General features: G+C 43.8%; 1 protein-coding gene across 2 annotated transcripts in view; it reads left to right on the forward strand.

Moving 5' to 3' along the window:
* The first annotated feature begins 6,415 nt into the window (after window positions 1–6,415).
* MAN1A2 (mannosidase alpha class 1A member 2) overlaps window positions 6,416–14,910 on the forward strand; it is a 44,541-nt gene continuing 36,046 nt past the window's right edge. The window contains exon 1 of one of the 2 annotated variants that reach the window (XM_033173866.1): window positions 6,416–6,751. In XM_033173866.1, the coding sequence (XP_033029757.1) occupies window positions 6,435–6,751 (317 nt within the window). In that variant the 5' untranslated portion in view covers window positions 6,416–6,434. The remainder of the gene's footprint in view (window positions 6,752–14,910) is intronic. The other variant, XM_033173865.1, reaches the window with a different exon arrangement.

Here is a 14,910-nt window from a genome sequence, read left to right on the forward strand (position 1 = left end):
CTGCGGGAGGCAGTGGAAGACAGGAGTGCCTGGCATGCTCTGGTCCATGGGATTATGAAGAGTTGGATACGACTAAACAACAACTAAACAACAACAACATTGTTTTGCATATACCTAGATCAGTTTGTCCTATATAGAAAGCAGGAGTGCATTGCCAGGAGGTGAAAGCCTTTTGCCAAATTTGAAGGATAAGCAAGTGAGGGAGCAGGTGGGCCACATTTGGCTTGTGAAAGATTTTCACCCAGCCTTTGAGCTGTCCCTTTCCCCCCAATCCATGACACTCCTAGACTGTTAGTATTATGACAACCATACTATCAAAAATCTACACCTAAGCCTTCATTGGAATAATGCAAGGTTCAGCTCCCATGACTTAATTTTAGGTATACAGGTGAAACTTGAAAAATTAGAATATCGTGGAAAGGTTCATTTCTTTCAGTAATTCAACTTAAAAGGTAAAACTAATATATGAGATAGACTCATGACATGCAAAGCAAGATATGTCAAGCCTTTATTTGTTATAATTGTGATGATTATGGCGCACAGCTGATGAGAACCCCAAATTAACAATTTCAACTTTGGGGTTCTCATCAGCTGTGTGCCATAATCATCACTATTATAACAAACAAAGGCTTGACATATCTCGCTTTGCATGTCATGAGTCTATCTCATATATTAAACTCCAGTAGCTAATGAAAACAATTGCTTACATAAATGGACTTTTCCACGATATTCTAATTTTTTGAGTTTCACCTGTATTTTCTGATACTTCCTTGAGCAAAAAATTTAGTGCAATCAGCTCTAAACTGACAGTTCATTTTGCCCTGCACAGCCTTGTGACCAAGACTGAGCTTGAGATCAGCCCCTTCTTTAAAGCCATCTGAGGAAAAACATCTTACAAATCAGGGGCAGTATTAAGGGGTGGCCCAAGGGGCCTGAGCCCATTGTTGTTTGTTGCAGACACTGGATCCCTTCTCACTCATCACCCTTTAATTTTCTAGGAGAAGGAAAGCTCTGGTCCTAAACCTCTGCTGCCTTAACAGCTATACTCAAATGTAAGAAAAGCTTCGGGAGTACAGTGGTACCTTGGTTTGCAAGCAGTCTGGTTTGCATATGTTTTGGATTACAAAGATGTCAAATCCGGAAGTGTGTGTCACGGTTTGCAAACTTTTTTGGATTACAACCCATTTTTTTGGGATTACGAACAATTTTTTTGGGAGGCACCATTGGTGAAAGTGCACCTTGGGTTACAACCTGTTTTGGTTTACAAACGGACCTCGGGAACGGATTATGTTTGTAAACCAAGGTACCACTGTAAACCCTGAGGAACAGTCCCTACCCGTTGCCTTGCAGGACATCTTCAAGAAAATAAAAGGCTAAGGAGTAAACCCTGCACAAATTCAGAGAGGAGTCCCTAAGGCAGTTGGATGTTGCCTTGTATGCCTCCTTCCTCCAACTGCTGCAGCCAAGTTGGTGCCAAATGTATTGCTTTGATTTCCTTTGGACCACATCAGTGGCCAAGGTGTGTTGGGGGGGGAGTCTTGTTGTCTGGGCAGCCCAGGACCTCCACAAACGCTGCCCAGGCTTGCACCCCTGAGAGAGTTAGGCACACTGCAAAGTGTAGCCATCCACATCTCATTTTCCCAGAGGCACCTATAGATATAAATTAGTATATGCAAATTGTATGCAAATTTGGCTCTCTGTCCTGAATCCTTTATGTACTGTGAAACACTCCTGTCTTACATAAAATCTAGTAAGTTATCACAATGGGGGAAACTACATAGGAATAAACAGAAACACTGAAATCATGGATATTAACAGTGCTCCTAACCTGTAAGTCAACATCTCCCTCTGCTGACTTTTGGGCGCCTTCAACTATTTTTTTTAGCATTCTTAACCCTAAGTCCCCAATGCTTTTCTTTAATTCTGGAGGACTTGTATTGCAAAACCTCACAGTTACAATCCTCCATAAAAATTAGAATCATAGAATTGGAATCAAAGAATTGGAAGGGACCCCAAGGGTCATCTATTCCAACCCTCTGCCATGACAAGAAAACAAGTATCTTTGAGCATAGTGGGATTTAATTCCAAGTAAACAGGCGTTGGATTGTGCTGTAAACTTTCTCACTCTGTAATAATGGTTTGGAAGAATATTAGTTAAAACAGCAGCAGCAGCAGTTCCAATCATATTCTAGTGCTCACAAATGCATTCTTAATGTAGAAGAAATCTAATAGTGAAGCGGATACAAACTCATTATTACAGTGAGTTTTTAATGAACTGTGTTTGTTGACCTGGAAACACCATTGTCTTATGTTTTGAGCTTTGAAGTACAATGACAACTGGGTTCCTGATGGCATTAGGAGTGGGTAGATGCAAATTGTGAGGTTACAAATTTCCTGTTTCTAGACTATATGGAGAGGTTTCTCAGGAGGATTTTCTCCCTTTCTACTCCAGAATGCCCAACCCCCTGGCTTCTATATAGAAATAAAGTGCTCTGATTTGTGGCTGAAGCTAGCCATCAACTTGAGCCCTAGCACTATATAGTTCAGTGGAGGAAATTTTTAGGACAGGAAAAGAAATATATATAATGTATATATAATTTCCTTCCTTGTTTCTGAAACATTCCCCTTGCCAACAAACAATGCTACTACATGGCTTTTTTCTGGGATGCTTGGAGATCTGAACTGGAGTAATCTTCTTAGGAGTTTGGAATACACTGGACAACTTAATTGTAGGTCTGAAATCAAATTTGGATGGTCGTTACTGATTTCACAACAAAACTTGCCTACCCCAAAATGAGGGAGTTGTTTCTTATGCCCCAGGGAGTATAAGTACAGTACATTAAGTTTGACATTAAAAGAAACTAACAAGGATTGAGCATGCTTTTTGGCTTCCCAAAGCCATGAAATACTGAGGGTTGTGCTTGTGGGGAGGGCAAAAAGAGGAGGAGGTGACTAGTCAGCATGAAGCCTTAGTAGCACATAATAACCTAGAAGAGGGGGCCAGAGGCAGAGGGGGTTGTGTGTCATTATATTAAAAAGAATGGGGGGGAGGGGAAAATACTTCCCTTTCCCAATCTTCAGAAACCTCCCTCATCCATCTTGAAACAGACAGAGACCATGGAGTGTGCCTTCGGGGTTGAAGTAAAGTCACTGTGTTAGCAGCACAGAAGTGACTTGACTTGGGCACAAGCCTGGGCAGGGTGTATGGAGGTCCTGGGCTGCTCAGACAACCCCCCCCCCCCAGCCTCGCTGATGTCCAAAGGAAAGCAGAGCCATACATGCAACCATGTTGCACCGTAAAATGCAAAAACAAAAAACCTCAGACGAAAGAGGAAGAACATCCGTTTTTCCTGGTACAGTGGTACCCCTGGTTACGTATTTAATTCGTTCTGGAGGTCCATTCTTAACCTGAAACTGTTCTTAACCTGAAGTATCACTTTAGCTAATGGGGCCTCCCACTGCTGCTGCGCTGCCAGAGCACGATTTCTGTTCTTATCCTGAAGCAAAGCTCTTAACCTGAAGCGTTATTTCTGGGTTAGCGGATTCTGTAACCTGAAGCGTATGTAACCTGCAGCGTATGTAACCCAAGGTACCACTGTACAGTACATTGTACAGTACATTGAATTGCTGGAAAGATAGGTTGCTATCAAGTCACACCTTCACTAAAATCCTGACTTTCTTGATTTCCATGGATGGCTTTCACTCCCCTGCAATCGGAAAAAAGAATCACTGTATTGAAACCGGAAATCACCCCTACTTCTCAGTCTGTAATTACAAATCTATGGTGTAGACAGCAGGAAGTACAGGGGTCTGGAAACTATAGACTTGAGAATATGTTTAGAGTAAATTGCTAAACATGCAGTTAAGAGTCAAGAAACCACTCTTTCAGGAATTTATCCCTCCCAGCCTGCACTATGGTGATATTCTTTGTTAATGTGGTCACTGAAAAATCTTTTTTTTAAAGAAACTATCAATACTTGAATTATTTCCTGCACTGACCCCATGGACCAGAGCACGCCAGGCACGCCTATCCTTCACTGCCTCTCGCAGTTATTGGCCAAACTCATGTTAGTAGCTTCAAGAACACTGTCCAACCATCTCATCCTCTGTCGTCCCCTTCTCCTTGTGCCCTCCATCTTTCCCAACATCAGGGTCTTTTCCAGGGAGTCTTCTCTTCTCATGAGGTGGCCAAAGTACTGGAGCCTCAACTTCAGGATCTGTCCTTCTAGTGAGCACTCAGGGCCGATTTCCTTGAGAATGGATAGGTTTGATCTTCTTGAAGTCCATGGGACTCTCAAGAGTCTCCTCCAGCACCATAATTCAAAAGCATCAATTCTTCGGCGATCAGCCTTCTTTATGGTCCAGCTCTCACTTCCGTACATTACTACTGGGAAAACCATAGCTTTAACTATACGGACCTTTGTCGGCAAGGTGATGTCTTTGTTTTTTAAGATGCTGTCTAGGTTTGTCATTGCTTTTCTCCCAAGAAGCAGGCGTCTTCTAATTTCGTGACTGCTGTCACCATCTGCAGTGATCGTGGAACCCAAAAAAGTGAAATCTCTCACTGGTTCCATTTCTTCCCCTTCTATTTGCCAGGAGGTGATGGGACCAGTGGCCATGATCTTAGTTTTTTTGATGTTGAGCTTCAGACCATATTTTGCGCTCTCCTCTTTCACCCTCATTAAAAGGTTCTTTAATTCCTCCTCACTTTCTGCCATCAAGGTAGTGTCATCAGCATATCTGAGGTTGTTGATATTTTTTCCGGCAATCTTAATTCCAGTTTGGGATTCATCCAGTCCAGCCTTTCGCATGATGAATTCTGCATATAAGTTAAATAAGCAGGGAGACAATATACAGCCTTGTCGTACTCCTTTCCCAATTTTGAACCAATCAGTTGTTCCATATCCAGTTCTAACTGTAGCTTCTTGTCCCACATAGAGATTTCTCAGGAGACAAATTAGGTGGTCCGGCACTCCCATTTCTTTAAGAACTTGCCATAGTTTGTTGTGGTCGACACAGTCAAAAGCTTTTGCGTAGTCAATGAAGCAGAAGTAGATGTTTTTCTGGAACTTTTCTGGAGCTTTCTCCATAATCCATCGCATGTTTGCAATTTGGTCTCTGGTTCCTCTGCCCCTTCGAAATCCAGCTTGCACTTCTGGGAGTTCTCGGTCCACATACTGCTTAAGCCTGCCTTGTAGAATTTTAAGCATAACCTTGCTAGCGTGTGAAATGAGTGCAATTGTGCGGTAGTTAGAGCATTCTTTGGCACTGCCCTTCTTTGGGATTGGGATGTAGACTGATCTTCTCCAATCCTCTGGCCACTGCTGAGTTTTCCAAACTTGCTGGCATATTGAGTGTAGCACCTTAACAGCATCATCTTTTAAAATTTTAAATAGTTCAGCTGGAATATCATCACTTCCACTGGCCTTGTTGTTAGCGAGGCTTTCTAAGGCTTGTTTCTAAGAACAAACTTAGTTGGTCTCTAAGGTGCTACTGGAAGGAATTTTTTATTTTGTTTTGACTATGGCAGACCAACACTGCTACCTACCTGTAACTATAATTCTATCTGTTATGGATGATCTAGTTCCGATTCCTGCATAGCAGGGGGTTGGACTAGATGACCCTCGCCTCGGATGGTCCCTTCCAATTCTTAAGATTCTATGGGCAGCGGCCGTTTCTTCGAGAGCGCATTGAAAAATAAATAAAAGAAACTCGGAATAACTTCCGTTGCCGCTGAGAGCCCTTCTCTACCCTTAAACAGCTCTATGAAACAGAAAACGAGAGGAACGCGGAGGGCGTCCTCTTCCGCTCACGGAGAGCCACGCATGCGCGCGAGGGGGGCCTGCTTCTCTCTGTCTCAGGATTCCGGAATCGGTTCCTGCCTTGCGAGACGTTCGTCGGAAGGAAGAAGAGAAGGAGAGGGAGAAGAGGAGGCCGAGGAGCGAGTGGCGCCACACTGCCGGCCGGCGGGAAAGGCGGCGGGCCGGCCCCTCCGACGCTCCTCGGGCTCCGCCGCTGTCCCCGCTGAGCGTCTGAGGGAAGGGAGGGGACGGCGGGCGGGCGGCCTGGCCGGTGCTGAGGGGAAGGCAGGCGGCGCTGAGGAGCCGCGGGCCAGGCATGTGGTGACTGAGCCCCTCCGAATCTCCCTCAGGCTTCGCGTTCAGGACCCCGCCGCGACTGCCGACGCCGACCAGGAGCCGCCTCGGGATGAGCGCGGCCGCTCCGCCTCAGGCCGCCGTGGCGCGGGGGCCTCCCTCTGGGGAGGGAGCCGCTGCCGGGACGGCTTCCCTGCGCGGAGCGGCACGCCGGCCCTCCTGAGGAAGAAGGCGGAGGAGGAGGAGGAGGCCTGGTAGCTGCTCCGCCGACTGGGGCCGAGATTTAACCACCGCCGCCGCCGCTGCCTCGTCTCGTCTCACTTCGCCGCCGCCGCCGCGATGACGACCCCGGCGCTGCTGCCGCTCTCGGGTCGCCGGATCCCCCCTCGCAACCTGGGCCCGTCGTCGTCGTCGTCGTTCCCGCACCACAGGGCCACCTTGAGGCTCTCGGAGAAGTTCATCCTCCTGCTGATCCTCAGTGCCTTCATCACGCTGTGCTTCGGGGCCTTCTTCTTCCTGCCGGACTCGTCGAAGCACAAGCGCTTCGACCTGGGCTTGGAGGACGTGCTCATCCCCCACGTGGACGCCGGCGAGGGGGGCAAGAACGCGGGAGGGTACCTGATCCACGGGCAGGGCCGCGACCCGCACAGGCACAGGTAGGCTTGCTGTGCTGGGGCAGGCGTGGCCGGCCCTCATGCCAATGCTATTATTATTATTATTATTATTATTATTATTATTATTAGTAATTATTAGTGGAGTGGGGTTAGGTAGTCAGTCCATGGGTCTCAAACTCTCAGTGATTTAGGGGCTTCTCCTGCATGCAAAGCCAAACTCTGGTGGATTGCGCAGACCATACCAACAGTGGTCAAGGTGGTTTCTGCTTGGACTATACAGTATATTATAGAGAGAAATGAGGGCAGATGGGGCTTGTCAGCATGGGAAGGTATCCCATCTAGGAGAAGGAAAACACTGATCCTAAACGTCTGTTGCCTTCTGGGATATCTTTTGGGAGAAGAAAAGGCTATGGAGTAAGCCCTTCACAAATCCGGAGTGGCAACCCTAAGACTGTTTGGTGGCACTTTGTATGCCTTCTTCCAGCAACTCCTGCAGCCAAGCTGGTGCCAAACCTATTGCTCTGCTTTCCTTTGGAACACATCAGTTAGGCTGAAAGGGAGGTCTTGTCTTCTGGACAGCTCAGGACCTCCATACACACTGCCTAGGCTTGCTGCCTGGGGAGGACATGACAATGCTAATGCAGCGATTTGACTTCAGCCTTGGAGGTGCACTCCATTGTGTCTCAAAACAGACAGATGCTGACAACAACAGGTGGAGTGTTGTATACAGCAGGGGTGGCCAACTCCCAAGAGAGTGATCTACTCACAGAGTTAGAAACTGACAGTGATCTACCCCCTTTTGGGGGGTTCAGCTCAAAGTTGTTGAGTTTTTTTTTAGGGAGGAAAGCCCCTTTCCCCTTTTTGGGGGGGTGCAGGGCAAAAATGTTGAGCTTTTCTTAGTTGTTGAGCTTCTTTGGGGGAGACATTGATCTACCACAGGTGGCCAGTGATCTACCGGTAGATCACGATCTACCTGTTGGGTGTGCCTGGTATACAGGAATAGGTTTCAGCCCTGGCTTAATGTGGTGTGCTGCCTTGGTGAAGAATCATACTGTGTGTTGTCAGGTTACGTTCACATCACAGGTGTCCAGAAAGAGGAGCTGTCAAAGACCTGATTTGCCAATGCATCTTACTTACTGTATTTAAATCCTGCCCTTCCTTCAAGGAGCTCAAGGTGGTATGCATAATTCTCCTCCCACTACCCATTTAATCTCCACAACAACCCTGTGAAGAACGTTAGGCTGAAAGGCAGTGATTGGCCCAGGGTGACCCAGTGAGAGCTTCATGACCAAGCGGGGGATTTGAACCCTGTTCTGTCAGCACTCTTAGCTGCTGCTTCACACTGGCTCTTGTTTACTTTTTCCCTCCTCATCCCTGCTAGCAGTGGTTGTCCCCATGAAAAGCAAGCCTGGATTTTAGACTAATGAAAGCCAGTTGTGTATTGGTCTCCTGCCATTTTGAGGTGGGGCAGTGGGAAGTTAAATGGCCTTTACTTCTGGGGCAAGTCTTTGGAGCTGTTAGGAGTGGAATGAGTGAATACTTTAGATCAGAGGCTGGGAACCTTTCAGCTGCGTTCACTTCTTGGCAACCTTCAGGGGACCACATGCCAGCGGTGGGTAAGAAGACCATAGGCAAAAGTGGCCTATTTTCTGCATGCACTTGTATACCCTTCTCTGTCCTCCACCAGGGAACCAAAAGGCACTATCAGAATACAAGGACACATTCCAGCTAGGCAAAAACACTTAAGAGGGTACAAAGAAGGTCACTGAGGGGTATGGCCTAGGGAAAGTTCTGGGGGCCCAGATAGAGGGTCTGGGGGGCCTCCTTTGGACCCTGGGCCAAATGGACTCTGGGTTCCTCACCCTTGCTTTAGGTGGGGCTGGTAACTGATCCACCGCCTACCCTTATTAGATGAAGGCACGGCAGGAACTGCCACAGACTGAAAAACATTGTTACATCTATATTGTGTCTGGTAACCTGAAGAGCTATGTAACAACTTGGGAGAAAAGAGTACACCTCACAGCAGGAACCTGTGCCACAAACCCTGGCATTATATAAACCTTTAGAATATCCTCCATATGCACTCATACCCAGCTGTGAGTAGAGTTGGTGTGTCATTTTATACAATGCTCTTAGCAAATGGAACAAAGAAGATTAATTAAAGGAGTGCCTTTTCAGTACCCATTTTGTATGGAACAGGATAAAATAAGGGCAGCACCAAAAGAACAAAGTACAGTACAAAGAGTCTGCATTGGGAGAATAAAAGTGAATTACATTGGGTGTTCAGTAATAAACTTACTATTTTTGAACCTTATTTTATGGCTTTATGGGGCAAGCCTAATGATGTCTATTCAGAAGTAAGTCTAGGTGAATTCAGTATGGATAACAAGAAGCAAAGGTATATAATGAAATCATTTTACTACCGAAGAATAACATTAAGGTAGTAGCAAACATAGTTTAAAAAAACTACTGGCAGGATATTCAGTTATTTTAAATATTTTACCTCACTTTTACTTTGCTGCAGCTTACAGCAAAAAAGAAAAACCAAATTCATCAACATTATAACTTAACACCATGAACCTAACACCACACACACACACACACACACACAATCAGCTGAACTCACAGTCAATTCCTAGTCTCCAAAGGCCAGAACAGACAGATGGATCCTGTGATGTGGTACAGTTTTCTGTGTAGAATAAAATGTTGGGAAATGATATTTGCTCTTTTCAGAAAACCACTGAGGTTATAGCCATAGAATTTTGTATGTTGTACTTTACACTTTGCTCTTTTCTTGGCTGCATTTTTTAAGGAAAACACACTGGATTGATTTGAACTTGACACATATTGACTTGTGTCTCATGCTGTTCCTTCATTCTTCCCTTCATGCACCACAACTGAATGATTCCTGGGTTCATTCCTGCTCCTGAACTTGGAAATTGGGGTTATCAAACAGGGCTTCGTAGCCAAGTTTTTGTTTTTATTAGCCAGCTATGAAGCATATACTACTATCAACAAATATACTAATATACAAATGTACTAACTTCTGAAAACGTTTTTTTGTTTGAGCCTATTGACAGGTTTTTCCTCTCCCTTTCAAAAATTTAAGACTTCTCTCCTCCGCCACAAATATATATATATACTATTTGAACTTGTACAAAACAATATTTATGTAACTATTTCTAATAGGACTACAAAATGTAGGGGCAACATGGCATTTTGAATTATCAGAGAGTTGGGGCAGCTTACAGATTTAAGTTGTTTGTGGCATGAGTTTTCATAGGCTAACACCTGCTTCTCATTTTTTCCCAAGCTGGATCACTCACATTCTCTGTCCATAGGATATCGAAAAGCTACAGTGGGCTTGGTTAGTTTTAAATCGGAATTAAATAAGCTTTAGGCTCCAAGTCCCATCAGTCCCAGACAGCATGGCCAGTGGTGAGGAATGATGGGAGTTGTAGTTGATAAAAGCATCTGGAGAGCCATAGGTTAGCCTACCATGATTTAGGGTCAATTTCTTTCCTCTTTCAACTGCATAAAAATAGATAACAATAATGCTGTCACAAGAAGGTACCACTTTTCTCTTAATACCAGGCGAGAAAACCCAAAGTTTGACAAACTCTGTACTCTCAGAGTTTGTTAATATAATTTATTTGTACTATTTTTACTCCACTCTAAGACTACAATTATACATTACTTACCAGAGTATATGTCCCACTGAATTCCGTGGTGCTTGATTCTGAACCTATGCTTTTGCATAGGTTCAATCTGTAAAAAAGTTAACTATTTTTTTAAACCAAGGCTTATCTTCACCCAGTTCAAATGCAATCTTTAGTTTTGAGCAAGAAAGGTAATTTTACAAAGCAGTATCTAAATGGCTAGTCTGAAGTAGCAACCCTATCAAAGAAGAAAGGAGTAGTATTCAGTTTCTGCTTGCTTCTTTTCCTTACTCTTACTCTTTTTATTTTTAGTATTTATCCCCTTGCAGTTCATTCAAGTAAAAACTCTGACTGCAAAAATATTACAGTCTGAAAGAAAAAATCAAGCTCCATCTCCCAGCCCCCAGCATTGTTTTTAAAATGGAATCCCTACTTGTTCTGATTAATTAACATAGGTAAAATGCGCAATAGTAAAACCAAAATGCCTTCCTGAACCTAGTTACAGGCAGTAATCATTTTGCGCATGTCTGATTGACGCACAACCACCAACACGCACACTGCTTTTGGCCCCAGAAGGGGGCGGGGGCAGAATGGGCTTATGCACAACTGCTGACACCCACAATGAATTGCCTGCATTATCTTGCACTTACCTCATACACTCACCAAAACAGGAAGGGCATTTAGCTATAACTACCCTGGTGAGTTGGGACGTGGGTGGCGCTGTGGGTTAAACCACAGAGCCTAAGGTTTGCCGATCAGAAGGTCGGCGGTTCAAATCCCCACAATGGGGTGAGCTCCTGTTGCATGGTCCCTGCTCCTGCCAACCTAGCAGTTCAAAAGCACATCAAAGTGCAAGTAGATAAATAGGTACCACTCCAGCAGGGAGTTAAACGGCATTTCCATGCGCTGCTCTGGTTCGCCAGAAGCGGCTTAGTCAGGCTGGTGACATGACCCGCAAGCTGTACACCAGCTCCCTCGGCCAGTAAAGCAAGATGAGCGCCACAACCCCAGACTCATCCGCGACTGGACCTAATGGTCAGGGATCCCTTTACCTTTACCTTTACCCTGGTGAGTGGATTTGTCAAAGCCTTTTATTGTACCACCTTTGAAACAAACCAGGAACTGAAATAATTCGAAGTTGGTGTTTCCCACTTTCAGGCATGTTGGGAAACTGGTTAATTGATTTACTTAGGCAGTCTTCGGTTGTGCATGGAGAAGGAGCAGGAAAGGGTGCAGCAAGAGGAGGGTGTCTGGGTGCCAGGTTTGCGTTTATTTTAGCTTAATAAATGTGAGATATATTGTGGCTGAACTGGGGTGTTCACAACTTCAGCAACTTATTGTGGAGTAAGTACCCCACTACTAGACTTTTCCCATGAGCTAGCATTCATAAATGGACAAGGAAGAGTATTAACCTACACTCTTATTTAAAGAGAAGTGTATATTTCCACCTGTTTTTTATGCTTTGCCCCCTGAATGAAAGCAGAATTAAAGTATTCAACATTCAGAATTTCTAAAGTTCCTCTTTATTAATGTCCTATTGTAGTGCTTCAGATCAGTCTAGCAGAAAATTCCATGACACAGTTGAAACAATAGAAGATTGTATGTTAACATGAATTAAAGTGGTACCACTGGAAGTTTATAAAAATATAGTTGTCAAGGATTGGAGTTGCAGCGTGACTTGAAACCAGTCAATGGACAGGGGGAAACTAGTTCAGAATTCTTCCTTTAACTCCTTTTCTAGCCACTGTCTTTCCAGGTTCTGCACAGCCATTCGGGTTGAACAACCAAGGACCCCCTGTGCTCTAGGAATTCAGACTTGCCTTGTCACATTAAAAATGGGAGTAGTTTGGCAGTAACAATAGTTTGAACCAATTACCCCTTTAGTGCCATTGTTGGAATGCCTTAGACTTAGGAAGTGGGTAGAAACTATTTCCCACCCCCTTTCTTAGACCTTCTAACAATGGTGCTGCACTAGGAGGAAAAATGACCCTTTCCAAAAGGTAAGGAGAGGCTTTGTTTCTCCTTTCCTGGAACTGGAGGAGACCCTCCTACACTATTGCAACTGTAGACGGCAACACAGTTGTTGCCCCCTTCCCCCGGACATGCTGGGGTAGAGGGATATTCTTCTACTGCAGCGCTGCCCTACAGAGTAAAAATGCTACTGACTGAGCATGTCTGTTTGCTCCTGCGCCTGTCCCTCTACTGTGTGCACATGTGTATTTGTATGCATATACATATAAGTGCAGGTTCCTGTGTGGGCCCTCTCGCTGCTGTGCTGTGTGTATGTGCGTGTGAATTGGACTCTGGTTGGCATGTGACCATTGGAAGGCTGTCAAATCCTAAATGTGGCCTTCAAGCCCAAAAGGATTACACACACACCCTTTTAGCCTACTGTGTTGAGCTATAGTATTATTGTGATTCTCAGAAAGTGGGTTAAATGTACAATAGGTTTCTGGTTTACAGGCAGTGGGAGTTCGGCATAGTGCTATCCAAGTCTCAAGGGCATGGAGTTTAATGTCACAGGTGTTGCTATTCCTTCAGAGTTTAATGCCTGTTGCTATTCGTTGCAAATGAGGTCTTCTTAACTGCTAATCTACTGTTGAGAGGATTTATTTGTCATTGTTGAAATGAAGAGAAGTGACGGAATCTTAAATGATTTTGACTTTTTTCGCACTTAAAATAACTAGTAATATAATGTTAATATGTCAAGAGTGATATTTTCATTTTCACAGCACATGTTTTGTGACCTTTTCAATAGGATTGAGTAGTTCTAAAGCTTGTGGGATAAGCAGGAAGCAGAGATCCATCATGCCAAGCTTCTGATGAGTTTTAAATCCTTTTTAAATCAGGTTTATCAGGGGACTCTTGGGTGCAATCCTAAACATGGTTACTTAGCAGTAAGTCCCATTGAACATAGTGGGGCTTACTTCTGAGTAGATATGCATAGAATTGTGCAGTTCTCTGAAATGCTTGTGCCAGTTTTCCAATCACAGATGTGGGTCTTCCTTATCTTGTGATTGCTGTTGCATTATCCTATTTGTGCCAAAAACTTGTTGTGTAACTACTTCCTGCAGTAATAAGGTGAAAACTGTAAATTGCTGGTGATATTTGTTCATTATTGCTGCAGCTTTCTAAATTAGATGCACATGGATTTCCTTCTTTGTAGAGTTGAGGGCATAAAGTGGATTTGCATCCAGATGCAGATATGCCTACCCACATTGTGTTTCTGTCAATGGTAGGCATATATATCTGGCCAAGTCTTAATTGGGGCCTGAGAGTTTTGCTGCTGGGCCATTCCATGAAAAATGAGCCTGATAAGAATGCTAGATGAGCGCTGGACTTTGGTGAGGAAGATTCCAAACGTGCAGTCTAACCATTTTTTAAAAAGCTAAAGACAAAAGAAGTTTATTTTATGGACCTTCTTTTCAAAAGTCCACCCATGTAGTCTTCACAGAAGTGTTCAAGTTAAAAGTTTTCTGATGATTGTCCCACCCGTGACAGCATTTTTTCCTTAATTTTGTATCGTTAAATTTCTTAAACTTAATTCCTGATTGCATAGTTGTAACCAATAAACATTGATTTAAATAGATATGCTGAGTTTATCATTGATTCACCTCCCAACTCACAGAGTTTTTCCATAAATCAAACTTATCTCAAGCTCCATGTCCTTTTTTTGTCCCACCCGTGACAACACTTTTAACATTTAATAAAATTGTCAAAAATATCCATAAAAATAATAAAAAAATTAGTAAAATGTTCAGCATCTTATTAAGAACATAGTTTAAATTTTGGTTGTTAATTTTTATGTATATTTACATTGTTACACATGTGGGAATACCAAAAAACGTGGTCAAAGTGTCCCACCCGTGACAATGGAATGGCCCTGCTGAATCTTTTCAACAAGGTTGGAAACCTCTTTTCAAAAACCATACCTTTAATAATTTCATTTGCAACAAAAGTAAATCTAAAGACTTCATACCCAGCGTTCTTGGAATAATGTTAATTGCTGTGCTAGTTGCCTTGCCATTTAGGGCATCCTCATTTGCTCTATTCAAATTAGGGTTTGGCTGTGAGCACATTTGCAAACCAGAGAAACAGTTGTGGGCACAAGAACACACACAGCACACCCAAGCACACAATGCCACCTATTTTGTTGACAAAAATAGTATGTTTAACTTCAGTGGGGAAGAGGACCCTGTAGACTACAGGCAAGACCTCTCCAAGCATGTGTGCGCCTATGGGAACCATGTTGGCGAACCATGCTCTAAACTTTATTAGAGCTTCAGTTTTCTTTGGGGCTGGTTGATAGATGCATGGTGTGTGAATGCACTTTCACAGATAAAGCCTATAGATAGCACTTTCATGTAGCCTCACATCAGCAACAGTGTTTTTCAATGAAATCTGTTCATTCGGCTGCAAGTGACAGCAAATGAAATGCAATTTTTGCATATGTAAAAAGGCCCATTTAATCATTAGAATTTCTGAAATGCTCTAATGTCAACCATTTCTTACAGCATATAGTGGTCTTCTAATACTAATAGA

Source organism: Lacerta agilis, chromosome 16 (assembly GCF_009819535.1).
Source record: "Lacerta agilis isolate rLacAgi1 chromosome 16, rLacAgi1.pri, whole genome shotgun sequence".
In the NCBI taxonomy this organism is placed as follows: domain Eukaryota; kingdom Metazoa; phylum Chordata; class Lepidosauria; order Squamata; family Lacertidae; genus Lacerta; species Lacerta agilis.